This window comes from Crocodylus siamensis, chromosome 4 (genome assembly GCF_052110815.1).
Source record: "Crocodylus siamensis isolate JL-2025a chromosome 4, ASM5211081v1, whole genome shotgun sequence".
NCBI lineage: Eukaryota > Metazoa > Chordata > Crocodylia > Crocodylidae > Crocodylus > Crocodylus siamensis.
Genome location: NC_143398.1, coordinates 136,053,806 through 136,073,917, shown reverse-complemented (window position 1 = coordinate 136,073,917; position 20,112 = coordinate 136,053,806). Strand labels below are relative to the sequence as shown.

General features: G+C 48.8%; 1 protein-coding gene across 2 annotated transcripts; it reads right to left on the bottom strand.

The window, feature by feature from the left end:
* Positions 1-268: 268 nt before the first annotated feature.
* LOC149866540 (uncharacterized) lies at positions 269-4,964 on the bottom strand. Of its 2 annotated transcripts, none has more exons than XM_090043868.1 (2): positions 4,785-4,964; positions 269-3,677 (listed from the first exon to the last, which is right to left on the bottom strand). In XM_090043868.1, exon 2 carries the CDS (start codon positions 3,661-3,663, stop codon positions 2,671-2,673), a length of 993 nt encoding a protein of 330 aa, XP_089899994.1. In that variant the 5' UTR covers positions 3,664-3,677; positions 4,785-4,964; the 3' UTR covers positions 269-2,670. The 2 variants fall into 2 exon arrangements, with proteins under 2 accessions (XP_089899994.1, XP_089899993.1); XM_090043867.1 differs by having other exon boundaries at positions 269-3,674; positions 4,785-4,963.
* Positions 4,965-20,112: the final 15,148 nt, after the last annotated feature.

Sequence of the window (20,112 nt, the reverse complement as noted above, 5' to 3'; positions counted from 1 at the left end):
ATCATGGTCTTATAGTCACTTTGGCTTTATAGTCACTCAAGGCCTAATGACTACGAATCACTTGGGTGATTGGTGGAAAGGGGCAATTAGGCCACAGTTAGGTTCGAGTCTGGTTCAACATGATCTCTTAAGCTCTCTTGCTGTGAAGAGACACACAGTACATATCATTTTTGGTCCCTTCTGAAGTCAAGATGCTAGGGTATTCCAGATGTTGCACTGGGGAGAAAACAAGATGGGATAACCCAGAGCATTGGGAAGAGAGATTTAATTTAAGAGATATTATTCATCCATCTGTCTTAGGTATCTCTAAAGTGCCTTCGTATCACTGCAGTATCTAAGCAGCAATAGCACAACAGGAAAGAGCACCATGAACCTGGCAGGAGGACCTGTGCACCTGAAATAACAGCTGGGGTAGAGCATAGCTAGACGTCAGAGCCCCTGAGGGCTTTCTTTTTAAATGAGGAAATGTTATCTTTTTCCAGGGTTTTTTTCCAGTAACATCTAACTCTAATCCAGAAAGAAGAGACCAATGGTGGTAGGGGGACACAGGCAGCACCCCATTTGGATGGGACCCTACGCCCAGCCTCACAGGAAATGGGCCTTGCAGTTTTCAGGGACCCTATAGACTTACTTAAGTGCCTGTCTCGTAGGTACCGCTTGGGAGACTGTGGACCCCAAAAGCAGGCATTCTCCTGTTAGGCCTGGAATATACCTCGTAGACTCTGCAAGAGCAAGGAAATGGCAGTGCTCAGATCCCCCACTTCTCAGGCCAGATGGTCACAAACACAGCAGGAAGAACTGGACATGGGGCAGCTAATGATTTCAGCTGAGTAACAAGGAAGCAAAGAAAACCTAATTCTGCACAGAACAACATTCCAGAGACACCACTGATGATGTCTTCAGAAGAGCTGCAAGCAGCCTTAGCTGTATTGACACCTACGCAGACGATGGGCCATGACCCCTAAGGCCACACTGAATCTGCACACAGTTTTAAATAAGTCAACATAAAGAGTTTTAACCAGAAATAAATTCACACCAATATCTTTAGAGCATTGGTAAATGTACACAGCGCTTTACAAAGCCTGAAGACAGATATGATATGCTCTCAGAGCTGCTGGGGAAGGAGCATTCGGGGAAGAAACAGACACTGCTTCTTTGAAGCCAGATTCTCGATGCCAGAGTTTTCCTTTGAGTTGGTCTCTGCATTGGGAGACACAGACTTGAGTTTCCTTTATCTGCTTCAGTGATTGGATTGGTTCAGATTCATAAAAGCAAATTCCACTCACAGGCAAGCTGAGCCTGCGGGGGCTTCCTCAAATAGCTTTGAATGGCACTCATCACATTAGCCATGCAGCAGGCACTCAGAGACCTTCACTGTGGTTTCTTCTTGAAATGTGGAGATTGGAATAATTAGACCAATAAAAGTCACTCAGTCCTAGTTGACCCTTTGGCCTAAATCCTTCAGTCCAGCTGACAGTGAGCCTGCAGACTGAAATGTGCTTTTCTCCTTTCAAAAGTCTGTTGATCAAATGAGACACTGATGGTTCTGGATCCATACAGCATTCAGGTGACTCCCCTAGTCAGACTCTGGGGGAGGTAAAAACCAAAAAGTCACTGGTCTGAAGCAGTTTGTGAAGAAAGAGCTGCAAACACAGGCATCCATTTCCTCGTACCTAGCAAACAAAGGCCTCCAAGCTAAAAAGTTTCTCCTCTTCTCCCCTGAGCAGCAGGATGCAAAGGTCCCTTCCTCTCCAGGAACTGCAAGCAAAGCTCCATGCTCCCCTACCTCCCCCTCCCAAAATTTAGCTTCTAAATATGTGAAAATAATTTCTTGTTGGCTCTTGAGAGTCAAGAAGTAGCGTCAGACACCCAAAGAGGAGTCCCAATCCCTCGGACAGTAGTGAGTTTTGTTGAACAAGAAAGTCACAAATTTCCATGGCCAGCAGTTTCTCAAACCCCAGGCTCATCTCAGCATCTTTAGCACAGGTAGGAGTTCTGTAGTGTCCCTCTCCTGGCTCTGCTGCTGGTATTCACCACTGCTCCACCCTTCCAGACAGGCACAGAAGTCATGGAGCCAGTTACAGCACCAGTTAGTACATCACAGAAGTTACAAGTCTTTTCAACTTCTCATTTCTAGGATATCCAGCCATATCAGCTTAACAGATCAGCCAGATAGTTTCAGTACAATAAAGCAACTGTAAAACAGTCAGAGATACGACCATTTAAAATGATTCATGGTGAGACCTCAGGATTGACATTGGATTGAAAAGAGTGGGGGCTCCTCTCTGAGCTGCCAGTCAGGTATGCTTGTGTGTGGGTTCAAAAGGATAGCAGGGGCTAGCCGATGGACAGAAGTTATCCTTCACCCCTGTAGGGGATGTTTGCCAAAGAGAAGAGGCCACCAGCAGGGTGAGTGAAACACACCTGTACCCTGCAGTGATCGCTTGCAGAGCTGAACCACCTGGTGGCATCTTTACCTTTGCTCTGAAATAAGAGGATGAGAAATAAACAGGCTGATTGCTTTGCCACATTCACTGGTTTCCAGGTCTGTGCAACTGGAAGCACCATGGCCACAGCATCCTTGCCATCTGCACCACCCCTATGACTGTGTCCCAGGGTGTCCTGAGCCCATGCTGGCAGGGTAGGGCAGGATAGAGGTATGGGTGGTGCCTACCACACGTGCACACGCCGGTGTGAGACCAGGTAGGAGTTGCGACTGAAGCTCTTTCCACAGTCAGGGCACTGGAAGGGCTTCTCACCTGTGTGGGTGCGGCGGTGCCGGATGAGGGTGGAGTTGTCGCTGAAGCAGGTGCCACACTCAGGGCACTTGTAAGGCTTCTCCCCAGTGTGCACGCGGCGGTGTTGCACCAGGTGGGAGCGCTGGCTGAAGCTTTTACCACAGTCGGGGCACACATAGGGCTTCTCACCCGTGTGTACGCGGCGGTGGATGACGAGCTTGGAGCTCTCGCTGAAGCACTTCCCACAGTCAGCGCATTTGTAGGGCTTCTCACCTGTGTGCAGCCGCTGGTGGGCAATGAGGTTGGAGCTGTCGCCGAAGCGCTTGCCACACTGGCTGCACTTATAAGGGCGCTCGCCTGTGTGGAAGTTGGCGTGGCGCAGCAGGCCTGAGTTCTGGTAGAAGTTGCGCCCGCACTTAGTGCACACGTAGGGCCTCTCACCTGTGTGGTTGCGCTGGTGCTGCACCAAGTGGGTGCTCTGGCTGAAGCTCTTCCCACAGTCAGGGCACTTGTAGGGCCTCTCTCCTGTGTGCACGCGACGGTGCTGCACCAGGTGTGAGCGGCGGCTGAAGCTCTTCCCGCAGTCCGGGCAGGCATAGGGCCTCTCACCTGTGTGGATCCGCTGGTGGCGGATGAGGTCTGAGCTGCGGTTGAAGCTCTGGCCACATTCGATGCAGATGTAGGGCTTCTCACCCAGGAAGGTGCGCTGGGGCACGGCCGTGTCTTTGCGCTTCTGGAAGCTTCGCTCGCAGCCCGCAGGAGGTGCCGGCTTTGGCTCAGGGGAATCGCTCACTGGCTCCTCGCAGCCCTGGTCCTGGCCATGCCCTGGGGAAACCTCCCTCGTGAAAATGCCCGGAAGGGCCCCATGGGGGCTGGTAATGGCTGAGCTGTCCTGAGAAAGGCTCTCCTCCTCATTCTCACTCATGTTCCCATCACCTGCTGGGCCAGAAGAAGCCAGTTAAAGTGTACCCCCTGCCATGCCCACCCCGGTTTCTCCTGCCCTTCCTAGCTCAGCCAGGGTCCCTGTGCCTGGGGGGGCCATGCTGCTCCAACAATATGCACAGCTCTGCTGGTATGACAGTCCTGTCTCTGCTCTACCCTGGGGTCGAGTTCCCATCCTCATCCTGGAGAGAGATTGTTCTGACTCGTACCAGAGTGGTCCTAAATTAATCTGGATTTACCCTGGTGCGTGTAAGAGAGCACCTGGTCCCTAGGAGCCTCTGCTTTTTGAGCAGACCCTGTAGCTACAATACTGGGCTTAAGGCTATTATTAAGGCTTCCCCAGCACCGCTGATGCCCTGCTCTGACAGCCATCGGGGAGGGGAGTTGCACTTCTCCACATCTGATCCCCTGCTCAGAAATCCCGATTCATCGCTGGCTGGTGACCTGTGAAGCGCTCGCTCCCTTTCTGCAGCTTTCATCAGCTGCAGGAAGCACTGCCGCCAGCTCTGCACAGCCTGAAGGGAAAGGGAGGAGAGAGAGGGACCAGGGAAAGGGGAGATTAAATTTCTGAGACAAAGATGGGGGTGGGAGAGCAAGGGGAGGGCAAGGAGATGAGGGAAAAGGACCAAGGAATGGGGAAGCAGCAGAGAAAGAAACAGGAGGAAGACACAGAGGGAAACCCTCATCTGTTTTTGCCGGTGATGTCAAACACCACAGGTTAGCAGCAGTTTGCAAGGTGAGGGACCTGCTGGGTGGCCTCCAGCACCCTGGCGTTGGGTTCTCTTCTCTCACCCCCCCTCCTTCAGCTGCACCAAAGCTGTGGGCGGGCAGCTGCAGTGCAAACCAATCCTCCTGGGGACTGACAGACAAACACACACCCCTAGGTGCAGTGGCACAGGGACCCTGCCCAGCTGCAGCTGCACAGACCCATCTGCTCGGGGAGCCTCCATTCTTTTCCCGGCTGCAGCCCAGCCATCGCCCGTCTCCTTACTGGGGCCTGACCCCCCCACCCCGCCAGGGAGAAGCTACTCAGCCCTCAGTTGCTGCTCTCCTCTCCCTCTTTCCACCCTGTGCTGTGATCCCTGACTCCCGTGCCTGACTCACCTCTCGCAGTGGCAGCACCCAGAGGGTCTTTCGTGCCCTGCTGCTGGCTGGCAGGGGCAGGAGGGGGTGCATAAGCAGCAGGGCTCCAGCCCCTTGGACACTGGTGCACTCCAGAGGCGCAGACAACAGGCTTGGGGTAATGGGCTGCTGGGAATAGGAAGTTCCCTTATTTCTGAAGTCCGCCAACCCCCTCCCTGTCAATGCTTCCTGCTTTGCTAAGTAGGAAATGGGCCAGTGCCTGAGCTCTATGGTTGTAACCCTTTATTCCCCATGCGAGAGGAGAGCTGTGCAGATCCACCTCACAAGTTCACAATTCACAGGATGGGTCCACTATACATACACACACACATATGCATATGCATACACATATACCTAGACATACACATAGGTGTATCCAGACACATATATCCATACACACACACACACACACATATAGATATAGGCATACCCCCCCTTACACACACACATATGCATACATATATAATTGCATATAAACAGGCAGATGGGTTAACTGTGTGATATTTTCTGTACTGAATTTTGGCTTGAGCTCTGAGGAGGCAATGCCTTTTCTGTGTGGAGATGTTCCCGGAGACTCAGGGAACCTCTATGCAAAATATGGGGTTCGAGGCTAAAGCAGAGGAGGGGGCTTCTCCACTCACTCCAGCCTAAAGGGAAGGGATTTTCCCCACTGCTTTCTGGCCCTGGACAACTTAACACTCCCCCTGCTTCTGCCTTTTAACAGCCCTCTGCTGCCCCTCTCCCCTGCTCCATACACACACATACACTTTGCTAGCCAGGATGCTACGATCTGCCTTCCCTACCTGTGGACACCCTGCCACCTACCCAGCACTCATCCCTGGGTCGTTTCCCCTCCTGCTGCTCAAGCCTTTCCCTCCAATGAGCTTTCTCCCTCTTCGAACAACCACCTGGCAGCTCCAGATCCCTTGCATGCAGGCTGGGTACATCTGGTCTTCACCTCCATGGTCTGAGTTCTCCCAGCAAGACAAGAGCCTGTCTGCAATTCAGTACTCCTCTGAGGCACAGACCCTCCATTTCTGCCAGCAGAGTGACTCAGAAGCCAGAGAAAGCTTCTGCCCTGCCCTGCTCAACAGCCAGCAGATGAGTGCAGGCACCCACTGCCAAGTTTAGTAGTCCCTTTGGCAGTGGGTACCTTTCCAGGGCAGGTACATGCTCTGGGGCCCTGCTGTCTGCTGCCAGGCCTTTTGCAAGAAGAACCAGGTCAATGTCAACAAAACCTAACAGTTCAGCAGGAAATGGAGGGAAGTGCAAATAGGCTGGAGCTGGCTCCCAGTCTGCTGGAGAAGCTCCTAAGTTCCATTCTTTCTCTTCCACCTTCTTCCCCTTCACAGTAGGCTCCTGTTTCCAGTTGCAGCACTAAGCAAGAAGTGATGAGACAGGCATGAGCTGCTTCCACAGATGGCCCTTAACCAGATCCATCCCATGCTGCCTGCCCCCAGGGACCATGGATTTGCCCAGGTAGGAACTGATGTAGCAACAATCCCTGCAGCTTGGACTCTCCGCTCTGGTTGCTTGGGCTGGAGCTTCTGCCCTTCCCTGGGTATGGAGCAATAGAGCAGTAGGGAGTCCTAGCCAGGGCTGACATTCTGAGTGAGATACAGTTTCCCAGATCATCACCAGCTTGACTCCAGCTCTAATGGAAATTGTGGTAGTCCTGATCATGCTTCTTGCGGTCCTTAGGGACTGGCTATGCTTTCCTTTCTTTGTTTTGCTTATAGGTAGGAATCTACTTAATTCATGGTTTTGTGGTTTTTGTGGAAACTGCAAAAAACAGCATTGTTCATGATTGCCTGGAAATATTGCATTGGCTGTGATAACCTACAAAATCAACCTAAAGGAAAACACAACCCCAGTGTATTATTCATATAATACGCTGTTTAGAATGTCCTGGTGCTTACCACAATTCAAAGACAACGTGATAATCACTGCAGCCGTAAATCATAGGACTGAGAGTTGGGCATCCACACAAGTGGTGGACTGCTCAGTTATTATTGCACAGTCATTTATTGCTTGCATAACCAGTAACCGGCACCACTGCACACTAGCATCCTCACATAGTTTTTTTCAGATGCTACTGTGCAGTAATTTCTACTACTCATTACTACTGCGCAGTAGTTTCACATCACAGTTAGTGCCTGCCAACACTACTGTGCAGCAGCAATGAGCTACTGCACAGTAGCATTGAGTGTAGATGCACCCACTGTCGGCTAGTGATGTAGATTAAGTTCAGGCACCAGTCAGTGAAGTGAAAATGTTTCTATTAAGGTTAGCATTAATTGGTATTTCTAAACTTTTTGTAGAAAACTACTGATGATACTATAAGTTACAATGTATACTGTATATAAATATATATTTATAATATATTTGTATTTAAAATTAAATAGAATATTTTGATTTATAATAAGATACATTATATGGTATAATTTACTTTCTTTGGAATTTGCTATTAAATTATACAGTATGTGCCTCTGCCAATCAGTGACGAGGGACGAGGCCGCTGGGAAATGCCTGCAAAATCGGTTCTTCATGCCATGACCAAGCTACGAAAATTACATTATCGTGTCACTAGCTAAGTAAACCCCTACCTATAGGTACCACAGAGAGCTTTACTAAGCACCTTCTTTCTTAGCCTGGTAGCATGGAGGAGTGAAACACCACCTTCATGTGAAATGCTGGAAAATGAGTATGAGAACTCAGCCTAGCCACAGTCTGAAATACTGAGCAGAATTCTGTTTCATCTTAGGATGACCAAAGTGCAAGTTACCTGACTAAACTGTAAGAGTGCCCCCACGAGAGGAAGATGGAAATGTCTGCACATCTCCAGAGGGTAATCCTACTCCTACAATGGGGCATTTTCATGCCCAGAGAGGGTAAAAGAATTGTTCCTGCAGCTGGGTAATTCAGAGGTGTTCATAAGCTGCAGCATGGTCATCCATTAGCTGAAATACAATTCTGCCCACTGTATCCACCTGTTACCACCAAACTGTAAAGGTAAAGATGTTCCACTTACAGGCCATTGAGGCTGGGCTCCACTGTTTCTTCAACCTCAGCACAAGAATGAGGTGGTATGATCAGCTCCACACTCTAACCACCTTTACTCACAGTAGCAGTCTCTGTGTGCCTCAGGGCCATGCTGGAAGTGGAAACAATGAACAAACACTCATTGCCCTCATCCGTTATGAAGGCCAGATCCTTTCAGTCTGTAGCCAGTCATCCTACCAACTAAGCTACACAGCTCCCTACAGCACATATGGTATGGTAGGTAGCAGAAATAGAAAGGGAATAGGAAAAGGGCAATGAACAGTGTTAGGAGCATGAAAAGATTTCCATATGAGGGGAGAGCAAAACAATACTGCATAGCTTAGAGAGAAGATGGAAAGCAGAAAGAAGTATATAAAACCAACATATTACAGAAGTTAAATGATGCTTGCATACTAGAGCAGTTGAGCATGTGACAAAATAAAACAGGTTTAGAGATGATCAAAGGATACAGTAAACAATTTTAACAAAATGCATAATTAGCAAGTGGAACAAAACCAGCTGCAAGAGTTTAGCAAGGTCAAAAAATTATTAGATGTTTATACGGGCAAGAAATCTCCCAGCTAGGTTATGTAACACAATAAAAATGTATATGGGACATTAAATCTTCATATATAAGAGCATAAAGCAATCACTAGTGTTCCAAGATTGGGAAAAAGATATCCCTAGATGGAGGTTATTCTCTGTGGGGTTTCTTATACCTTCTACTGAAATCCCTGGTACTACACAATGTGGACAACAGGACATTGGACTACTGCCATGAATTGATGTTGGATTTTCTACTTGCTATGTTCAGAGATTAATTAAATATGATAGCATCATCTAGCTCTATTTTTACAGAGGAGCACAAGGAAGCTGCTCTTGTCAATAGCCTTTTGTGCAAGCTCCAAGAACTGGAAGGTGGTTGGGGCTGGGTCCCATACAGCTGCATGCCTCATATGGTTTAAAGAAGTTTCTGTTTTGAAACTATACACATGCTCAATACCACTGACCTCCATGCTATACAGTAGGGATTCACTAGCAAGGGTCTTTGGACTCCAGTGGCAAATGAAGCCACGTTCCTGCAGTAGCTTTGAGTTCACTAGAGTCATGGCTGAACAAATGTAGAGGAATTCCCTACACTGAAGCATAAGATGGCTTTGAAGGGATTTCATTTGGTTGTTACCTTCTATGCAAACAAAGCTACTTAGACACCTTACCAGCAATGTTTGGGCTGTGTCAAGAACAGTGGTATAAACTTTCAGGGCTCCAATGGACCCAGAGGGTCAAAGGTGTTAACAGGACCCTTTTGTTACACAATACAATTCAGTTAAACACTGTCTGGGGCTTCAAATACAGATATCTCAGCCTGTTTAGTCCTATGGGAACAACCACCATTAAAATAATGTAAATGTTTTATTATACAGGAAAAAGACGTAACAGTTAAAGTATTTGAAATGTAAAGTAGTGAGTGATGCTTTTGTTTTTAGCTTTCTCTTTGGCTTTAAAGAATTATTTCAGGAATGGGGAGAGACTTAGTGGAGATGAGCTGGGGCTGCTGTCATTGCTGTGGTTTTTAAGATGCAGTTCTGGTTCCTTTTGCTAAATTTGTCTCTGTGTTAAAAATGCTAGGAATGTTTACAAAGAGCTGGCCACTGCTTAAAATGGGAACAAATGTTCTTGTGAATGTCCAAGTTTCTATGGAAGCATACTGGTAGTCATCTGGATGGTGTAGACAGCCTAGACAGCGAAGATTCAAAGAAACAGTACACTGATCCAAGCAAATGTCTTGCCCTCCTGGCAACTCTTGCCTGGACTGCTCTACAAGCAACTCTTACTTATGAGATTACCTATTTTCATAGTTTCATAGTTTCTAGGGTCGGAAGGGACCTGAGCAGATCATCTAGTCCGACCCCCTGCCATGGCAGGAAAGAGTACTGGGGTCAAACGACCCCAGCAAGATGTTCATCTAACCTCTTCTTAAATACCCCCAGGGTAGGAGCCTGCACCACTTCTCTTGGAAGCTGGTTTCAGACCCTAGCCGCCCTGACTGTGAAGTAGCGCCTCCTGATATCTAACCTAAACCTACCCTCTGCCAGCTTGTGACTGTTATTCCTGGTCACTCCTGGCGGTGCTCGGGGGAACAGTGACTCCCCCAATGCCTGCTGGTCCCCCCTGACTAGTTTATAACAGGCCACTAGATCCCCCCTCAGCCTTCTCTTTTGGAGGCTGAACAGGTTCAGGTCCCGTAGCCTCTCCTCATAGGGCCTGCCCTGTTGTCCCCTGATCATGCGAGTGGCCCTCCTCTGGACCCTCCCTATGCTGTCGACATCCCTCTTGAAGTGTGGTGCCCAGAACTGGACGCAATACTCCAGCTGTGGCCTGACGAGTGCCGCATAGAGGGGGAGGATCACCTCTTTGGACCTGCTCGAGATGCATCTGTGGATGCATGCCAAGGTGCAGTTGGCCTTCCTAACTGCCTCTCCACACTGCTGGCCCATGTTCATCTTGGAGTCAATGATGACCCCCAGATCCCTTTCCGCCTCCATGCTGACAAGAGGGGAGTTCCCCAACCTGTAGGTATGTTGTTCCTCCCGAGGTGCATCACCTTGCACTTGTCTGTGTTGAAACCCATCCTATTCTCGTCCGCCCACCCTTGTAACCTGTCGAGGTCTGATTGTAGCCTGTTGCATCCTTCCAGTGTGCCCATCCTTCCGATTATTACCCCATGGTCCTTGTCCATGTGGGTACTAACGATGCGGCCAGGAGAGCCCCTGATCGCCTGATGGAGGACTACCATGCTCTGGGAGGCGTGCTGAGGGAGATGGGCGCACAGGCGGTCTTCTCTTCCATCCTGCCAGTGAGCGGACGCGGCAGACGTCACGAGATGTGCATTGCGGAGACCAACTGGAGGCTACAGGAATGGTGCTTCGAGGCGGGCTTTGGCTTCCTCAGCCATGACCGGCACATCGTGATGAGAGACATGCTGGGATGGGATGGGCTCCACCTTTCCCCTAAAGGTAAGCGTGTGTTCTCTTCCAGGTTGGTGAACCTCCTTCGGCGGGCTTTAAACTAGGCTCGTCGGGGGAGGGGGAAGATGAGGGCGGAGGAGACGATGAGATACCAGGCCCAGCAACAGCCAGCGAGCCCAGACCAATGGTCAAAAGGGAGAAACAGGTAAGCGATGGGGGACGGGGCATTGCTGAGACTAGGGGGTCAGTGGGCACAACCGCTGAAGGCCTCAAATGCCTCTACACGAATGCTCGAAGTATGGGGAAGAAGCAGGAGGAACTCGCCCTCCTCCTAGCTGTCACCAGCCCTGACATAGTAGGGATCACAGAAACGTGGTGGGACTCATCGCATGACTGGGCGGTGAGTGTCAAGGGCTATAGGCTATACAGGAAGGACAGGATAAGAAGGAAAGGTGGAGGAGTAGCACTCTACATCAAGGAGGAATATACTTCCTCGTTAATTAGCATGGGGGTAGAGGGGGGGCACTCTGAGGTGCTCTGGGTTAGAGTAAAAGGCAGTCCAGGGGAGAGAGACTTAACGGTGGGAGTCTACTATAGACCTCCCAACCAGGGAGAAGAGCTCGACCTGGAATTCTTAGGTCAGCTTACAGAGGCAGTGAGGGCTAAGGATGTGGTCATCATGGGGGACCTGAACTTCCCAGACATCTGCTGGGAGGAGCAGTCAGCCAAGTCTGATCGCTCACGTCGGTTCTTAGCCAGACTGCAGGACCTCCATCTAACCCAGGAGGTGCACAGTCCCACCAGGGGAGACGCCTTGTTGGACCTAGTGCTGGCCACGGGTGATGACCTGGTGAGGGGGCTGCGGGTGATGGGCCACCTGGGAGACAGTGATCATCGCTTGCTGGAATTCACCATCCAGCGTAAGGTGGCAAAGGGCTGCAGCAAGGCAACAGCCCTAGACTTTAGGAGGGCTGACTTCAACAAGCTAAGGAGGATAGTTGGGGAAGCGCTGAGGACCCAGAGGGGAAGGGAATCAGATGTCGAAGGTGAGTGGTTGCTCCTTAAGGAGACGATCCTCCATGCCCAAAGGGAGGTAATCCCAACAAGGGTCAAAGGGAGCAGGAGGGCACATAAACCCCCATGGCTCACTAAGAGCATCCGGGAATGTCTCCTTGCTAAAAGGGAGGCATATACCCAATGGAGAGATGGGGTCATCGCCAAGAAGGACTATGTTATAGTCGCCCGAGGATGTAGGGGGGCAGTCAGGAGGGCCAAGGCAGAGTTGGAGATAGGACTAGCTTCCCGGATTAAGGACAATAAGAAGTCCTTCTTCAAATACATAGGGGGTAAAAAGAGGGTCCCGGGTAATGTGGGGCCCCTGCAGGACACGATGGGCAACTTAGTCATCACGCCAGATGACAAAGCTAACATATTTAACGATTTCTTTGCCTCTGTCTTCCTAAGTAGGGACCAGTTCAGCCACCTCCCTGCTGGGCCCCCCTCGGGCCCCGAGAGAGACACGCCTGGGCCAAGGGTTAGCGAGGAGTTAGTTAGGGTACTTCTGGAGAGGCTGGACGTGTTCAAGTCCGCTGGTCCGGACGATCTTCACCCTAGGGTTCTACAGGAACTGGCTGAGGTCATTGCGGGACCCCTGGCACGGCTCTATGAGCACTCGTGGTGCTCTGGCGAGGTGCCGGAGGACTGGAAGAGGGCCAATGTGGTCCCTATCTTCAAAAAGGGAAAAAAAGAGGACCCGGGAAATTACAGGCCAGTTAGTCTGACCTCAATCCCGGGTAAGCTCTTTGAAAAAATTATCCTGGCACACATCCAGGAGGGCCTTGCGGGGGAATGCATGCTCAGGGGCAACCAACATGGGTTTATCAGTGGCAGGTCTTGTCAGACCAACCTGGTGGCCTTTTACGATCAGGTCACCAAATCATTAGACGCAGGGGTTGCTGTGGATGTAGTCTTTTTGGACTTCCGGAAGGCTTTCGACACTGTCTCTCACCCTGTCCTCATCAAAAAGCTGGGAGACTGTGGTGTCGATGCCCACACGGTCAAATGGGTCGCCAACTGGTTGGAGGGCCGCACCCAGAGGGTGGTAGTGGATGGGTTCTTCTCGACCTGGAAGGATGTGGGCAGTGGGGTTCCGCAGGGCTCGGTCCTCGGGCCCGCACTGTTCAACATCTTCATCAGTGACTTGGATGAGGGGGTAGAAAGCACCCTGTTCAAGTTTGCTGATGATACTAAGATGTGGGGGGATGTGGGTGCACTAGAAGGGTGCAATAGGCTACAAGCTGACCTTGACAGGTTGCAACGGTGGGCGGATGAGAATAGGATGGGGTTTAACACTGATAAGTGCAAGGTGTTGCACATGGGGAGGAAGAACCGGCACCACACTTACAGGTTGGGGAACTCCCCTCTTGCCAGCACGGAGACGGAAAAGGATCTTGGAGTCGTCATTGACTCCACGATGAACATGGGCCGGCAGTGTGGGGAGGCAGTCAAGAAGGCCAATCGTACCCTGTCATGCATCCACAGATGCATCTCGAGCAGGTCCAGGGAGGTGATCCTCCCCCTCTATGCGGCACTGGTCAGGCCGCAGCTGGAGTACTGCGTCCAGTTCTGGGCGCCACACTTCAAGAGGGACGTGGACAATATGGAAAGAGTTCAGAGGAGGGCCACTCGTATGATCAGGGGTCAGCAGGGCAGGCTTTATGAGGATAGGCTACGGGACCTGAACCTGTTTAGCCTCCACAAGAGAAGGCTAAGGGGGGACCTTGTGGCCTGCTACAAACTGGTCAGGGGGGATCAGCAGGTATTGGGGGAGTCCCTGTTCCCCCGTGCGCTGCCAGGAGTGACCAGGAATAACGGTCACAAACTGGCGGAGGGTAAGTTTAGATTAGATATTAGGAGGCGCTACTTCACAGTCAGGGTGGCTAGGGCCTGGAACCAGCTTCCAGGGGAAGTGGTGCAGGCTCCTAGCCTGGGGATTTTTAAAAGGAAGTTAGATGAGCACCTTGCCGGGGTCATCTGACCCCGGGGCTCTTTCCTGCTAAGGCAGGGGGTCGGACTAGATGATCTACCTAGGTCCCTTCCGACTCTAGCTACTATGAAACTATGAAACTATGAAACTACGTCCTCCCACATCTTAGTGTCATCAGCAAATTTGAACAGGGTGCTTTTTACCCCCTCATCCAAATCGCTGATGAAGATGTTGAACAGTGCGGGCCCGAGGACCGAGCCCTGCGGAACCCCACTGCCCATGTCCTTCCAAGTTGAGAAGGACCCATCCACCACCACCCTCTGGGTGCGGCCCTCCAGCCAGTTGGTGACCCATTTGACTGTGTGGGTGTCTACACCACAGCCCCCCCAGTTTCTTAATGAGAACAGGGTGAGAGACAGTGTCAAAAGCCTTCCGGAAGTCCAGGAAGACGATGTCCGCTGCTACCCCTGTATCTAATGATCTGGTGATCTGATCGTAAAAGGCCACCAGGTTGGTCTGACAGGACCTGCCACTGATGAACCCATGTTGGTTGCCCCTAAGCATGCAGTCCCCTGCTGGCCCCTCCTGGATGTGTGCCAGTATAATTTTCTCGAACAGCTTGCCTAGGATCGAGGTAAGACTAACAGGCCTATAGTTTCCTAGGTCCTCCTTCCTCCCTTTTTTGAAGATGGAGACCACGTTGGCCGTCTTCCAGTCCTCCGGTACCTCACCAGAGCACCACAAGTGCTCGTAAAGTTGTGCAATGACCTCGGCCAGTTCCTTTAGAACTCTAGGGTGGAGATCATCCGGGCCGGCTGACTTGAATACGTCCAACCCCTCCAGAAGCTCCCTAACTAAATCCTCGCTAACCCGTGGCCCAGGTGTGCCTCCCCTGGGGCCTGAGGGGGGCCCAGCAGGGAGGTGGCTGTTCTGGTCCCTACTTAGGAAGATGGAGGCAAAGAAATCGTTAAAAATGTTAGCTTTGCTGTCTGGTGTGACGACCAAGTTTCCCATGGCATCCTGCAAGGGCCCCACGTTACCCGGGACCTTCTTTTTACCCCCTACGTATTTAAAAAAGGACTTCTTATTGTCCTTAATCTGGGAAGCTAGTCCCAGTTCCATCTTTGCCTTGGCCTTCCTAACTACCCCCCTACATCCCCGAGCAACTACAGAATAGTCCTCCCTGGTGATGACCCCTTCTTTCCATTGGGTGTAAGCCTCCTTTTTAGCAAGGAGACATTCCTGGATGCTTTTGGTGAGCCACGGTGGCTTGTGTGCTCTCCTGCTCCCTTTGATCCTTGTTGGGATTACCTTCCTTTGGGCTTGGAGGATCGTCTCCTTAAGGATCGACCACTCTCCTTGGACACCTCGCTCTCCTCCCCTCCGGGACCTCAGCGCTTCTCCAACTATCCTTCTTAGCTTGTTGAAGTCTGCCCTCCTAAAATCTAGGGCCGCTGCCTTACTGCATGCCTTAACCACCTTGCATTTTCCTCCCCTCGCGTACATTCATGCTTACAGAATGACCAGGATCTAGTTCTTAGAACATAACCAGGCTGGGGCTGTTGAGTTTTGGATGACCCTCTCAGGGATTCAGGCTTTTGTCATACTTGCAGAGTGAGCCGACGGCAGCCTTCAGGTCTCTTGGTTCTAACATAAAAGGCTACCAAAAAGTTCTGTTGGGAGAGAGATTTTAAAAGAACAGATAGGTGGTTGGGAGAAAAGGGGGAGAGAATCAGTTTGTCTGGTTAGTTTACATTTGATTAAATAACCACACCACTTCCTGAAGAAAGTGACTGAAATTCTAGTCCTGTGCAAGTTTTATGTGATGCCTAATAAATGAAAAAAAAAATCCAATGCACTGTATGTTGGGGATACAGTGCCTTACAACTTCTCAGATGATTGAGTTTGATAAATGAAAACTGACTAATCAAAAATTGTGCAGTGGTTGTTTCTGCTTAACTTTTTCTGAAGTCAGCCCCCTACTCAATGATAAACTCAGAGATTTCAAACAGGAGTCCTGAATGTCAAAAACGTTCTGACTTGTTGTGGTCTTTCCAAGCTCTTTGCAACAGAAAAATTGCTCTATTATTTTTCCATAGTCAAAAAAGAATGAAAACTATAAGCTGGCATTTTCCAAGGGGTGTCTTGAGTGTAACAAAGGTGTCTTGAATCCTAAAAGGCTGAGAACTGTTCTAAGCCATTGATATAAACATGAAACATCACAGGATCCAAAACCAGTCCCTAGGGTTTGGGTTGCCAACCTGCACTGGCAACCTCTGTGTGTGGCGTGTGGCAGATCAGGGAGCAGACAGGCAGCACAGCAGTGGATAAGGCAGGAAGCAGAATGCAGAGCAGAAGATTGGGTAGGGAGCACAGGTCAGGGAGCAGAAAGCAGAGCAGTAGATCAGGCAAAGGAAGGGAATCATCAGAGTGGCATTTGAGGAGAGTACAGAGCTAATTTGTAGCTAGCCCCCCTGAAAAAGTTGGCTCCCAATGCCCTAGGGGCACCACTGGGAATGCACCCATTTAGTGATGATTTCCTGTTTACAATTAAAGGGGAGCTAGTCGCAGTCACTTTTCAATGTATTAAAGTGCTGGGTAAATCAGAATTTGGCCCTTATTTATCTGCCCTTAGTAAGATATTGTTGTTTGTTACAATGTACTGTTAATTACTAAGCTGTTCGTAGTTTAGGAAAGATACTGCTTTAACCGAGCATTAAAAATGTTCATGGCTAATTTTTTCTTTAAAAAGCGCTAACCATTGTTTTAAAGCAATCATATTTTCTGTAGTTCTTGATCTTTTTAGTCACTTCATTTTGACAAAACATGGAATCAAATCACTTGCACTTAGCATAAAACATCTCCCCCCAGCTCACTGCTCTCCCTTGCAAAACAAGAAGAAAACCCTCAAATATGTGCACCTGGAGCCTGCCCAGTTTCCACATTTAAACAATCCCTTACCCAAACCTTAGGCCAAAGAATAAAAACAAATGTGGGAAAGCACCCTTCAGTCCCAATCATAAACTTGCCTTGATACTGTTCCTATTACTTAAATGACTGTATTGTACAAATGTTTAAACATTTCTTCCTTTAAAGAGTGCTGCTGCACCCTCAATTATCCAGGCAGCTTGCCCAAGCTGTATATAACTCTGGTACCATGCATGTGAGCATTTACTGCAGGGACAGCAAAGGTTTGGTTTCCTGGGTTCTTTGGAAGTGTAGTCAGATCTTTTTGTCACACATCATTTCTGAAAGCTGGAGCTCATGTTGTAGCTGTGACAGGGTCTACACCATATGCTGACAGCTCTGCAGGGAGCTTGTTAATGTAATTGGCCAGAAACAATGTTTGGGGTTTTTTTTACTAAATTCTCCTCCAGATTGTAACCTGTTTGGGGCAGAGGACATCACTTTATTCTGGGGTTGTATATAGTATATCACCATGGGGTCCTGGTTTAAGATTTCAGCTCCTGAGAACTAGACCAACATTACTGCCAGCTATGTTCAAGTTCCCCACCTAGGCTTTCACTTGGGTATTACAGCAAGGGCTCAGACTGAACCACTGTAAGCAACTTTACAGGGGAAAAACAAATCACTTTCTCCATCTTGTCTTCACATTGCTCTGAGCATGAATGAAATAATGTTATATGAATGCTCATCTTAAATGGCACTTCCTCTTTGTGTAAGATGAGGTCTGCTTTCTTTCCTGGCTGAGTTGTTGGAAAGTTGCATGGTCCCAGTGACTCCACAATGCTGATGAAATGGAAAGACAGCCATTTTGGCCATCCAGGAAAAGAGGTAATGTGGTTTGTCACTCAGTTCATATGTTTTGATTTGTCTCTGCTGTGTAGTTAAACTAAGGAAGGGGAGTCCCAAGTTTGCAGGCCTATCTCTTTGAAAGCTCTGAGCTGGGTGCAGGTTCAGATGACTGCATTCAGAAATAACTTTCATGCTACAACCTGCCAGTTGCAGTTGGAAAGTCCTATGTGACTTCATGTGGGTAAATATCTATTATGCCTCACTGGGGCGTTATTCCTCTCAAGCAGTCTCACCTGGCATAGCTAGGAAGGGCATTAGAAGTTAAATCTCAGCTGCTTTCCTTTAAACTATAAACAGTGTCATGCTCCTTTCTGCATATTGGTCTCAGGGCTTTTGCAATAAAATTCCACCCTAAATGTCTAGGGGGGAAGGGAGGTGGTGACAGGAGGGCTCAAGAATTTAAACCCCAGTTGATTTTCTTTTAAAATAAGATTGGATTTCCTAGTTGGACTGGCTGTCTTCTGCTCTCTGTTTTTGGCTAGTGCAGGCCCAGATTGGGACAACTTTGCTGGGGCAAGTGTTTGAGAGATCACTCACACTCACTTCAGAGCCATCAGGCATAAAGAGCGCTAGTGGGTGATGATACAGCTAGATTCCCATTTCCAAAACACAGGCCTTTCTTCCTTTTTTGTAGCAGGTAGTCTGAGACACTTGGAAACATGGGTGAAGTTATTGCCTGTTGCCCAGTATGGGTAGCAGCATCCCCATTACCTTACGGTAAGCCCTGCAGCATTTGGTGCTAAGAGGAGCTGAGCTGAAGGTCCTTCCAGGATGATCCTGGAGACTTCTTATTAGCCTGTATTATCTCTTTCCTGGTTCAAGAGGGGGAGAGGGCAGTGCTGAGATGTAGCAGCATGGGATGATTACGAGAGATGAATCCAGTGAACCCTGACTAGTCAGTCATGATCTCTGGCAGCTGAGGAGGGATGTGGGGCCTCAAATGACGTGTTGACCTCTCTTTAGGTGTGCACCTGGAGTTCCTTGTTAGCACAGCAGATACCATCTCCAAGCTTGTCCACGTGGAGCGACTTAATGCACCTGCATGAACAGCATCAGACAAAATTAGGTCTAGAAGGGACCTCAGGGAACCTTTCACCTCAGGATAGGATCATCCCTGTGTCTAAACCACCCCAGCTAGGGTGGTTTATCTAACCTGTTCTTAAACTGTTAAAGGTAGATATACCACAGCATCTTTATGTAATCTGTTCCAGTGCTGAACCACCCTCAAACTTAGTCAGTTCTTCTTAATACCCAATCTGGATATCCCTTGATGAAATTTAAGCACATTACTTCTTGCCCTGTCCTCTGTGGGCACAAAGAACAGTTGATCACTATTGTCTATATAACAGTACTTTATGTATTTGAAGACTTAACAAACCTTCTGAATGCTAAGCAACGCCAGTTCTTCTCATATATCACCTATCTTTTTGACTGCTTTCCTTTAGAGTGTCCAGTTTATGTCTTTCTTGAAGTGCAGCAACCCATAATGGCACAGTACTTTACATAAAAGGCTTCATTATTGCTGAACAGAGTGGAAGAACCACTTCCTGTGACTTGCAAGTGACATTCCTTTTAACACACCACAGCATATTATTGGCTTATGTAACAAGAGCACACTGTTGGCTCATCTTCATCCTCATCACTATAGTTCCAGGTCCTTTTCTGCAGTATTGTAGCCCAGCCAGCTGTTCCCCCATGTGTATTTGTGCATGTGATTGCTCTGTTCGAATGGCAGGATTTTGCATTTGTCCTTATTCAAATTTCATCTGATTATTTTCAGACCAATTTTCCAATTTGTCAAGAGCATTTCAATTCTGATCTTATTTTCCAAAGTTGTGTTGATGTTATCTATCAATTTACAATGTGTGCACTCAATCCCATCTTCCAAGTCATTATGAAGATCATAAACAGTACCAGATCCAGGACAGAGCTGTGGTAAACCCCACTTGATACTTCCTCCCAATCAGACATGGAGTCATTGATGACATATCTTTGAGCACAGTTCTGGTAATCTGGTCTGGAACTTGACTGCCCTCATTATTGGCAAGTTATTCCTAATATCCAATTTAAACCTCCATTTTTCCCAAGCACCCATCCTTGAGTGTGATGGTCAACACTGGCAGCAACCAGGTGGAAGACCCTGAGGCCTGCCAGGGCTAGAGGGAGAGAAGAGCATGATTCTGAGAGGGTTTTTGTACAGTGGGTTCCCTTAGGCTGTTGAGAGCATCTTGTGAAAAGTCATGTGAGGAAACACACCTCTTCCTCCCTTAGATACTGTGCATTTAGTTTAGTACCTGCTTAATAAAGAACTAACTAAATGCAAAGTAACTAGAGTTACTGTGCAGTAGCATGGTTATTTTGTGACACTTACGGCACATTAGTCTAATAACCCTGTGCAGTAGGCTATTAGCATGGTTTTTAACCACTACAGTACTGTGCAGTATTATTAGGTTAATGCACAGTAAACCTCTTGTGTAGATATGCCCAGGTAAACTGA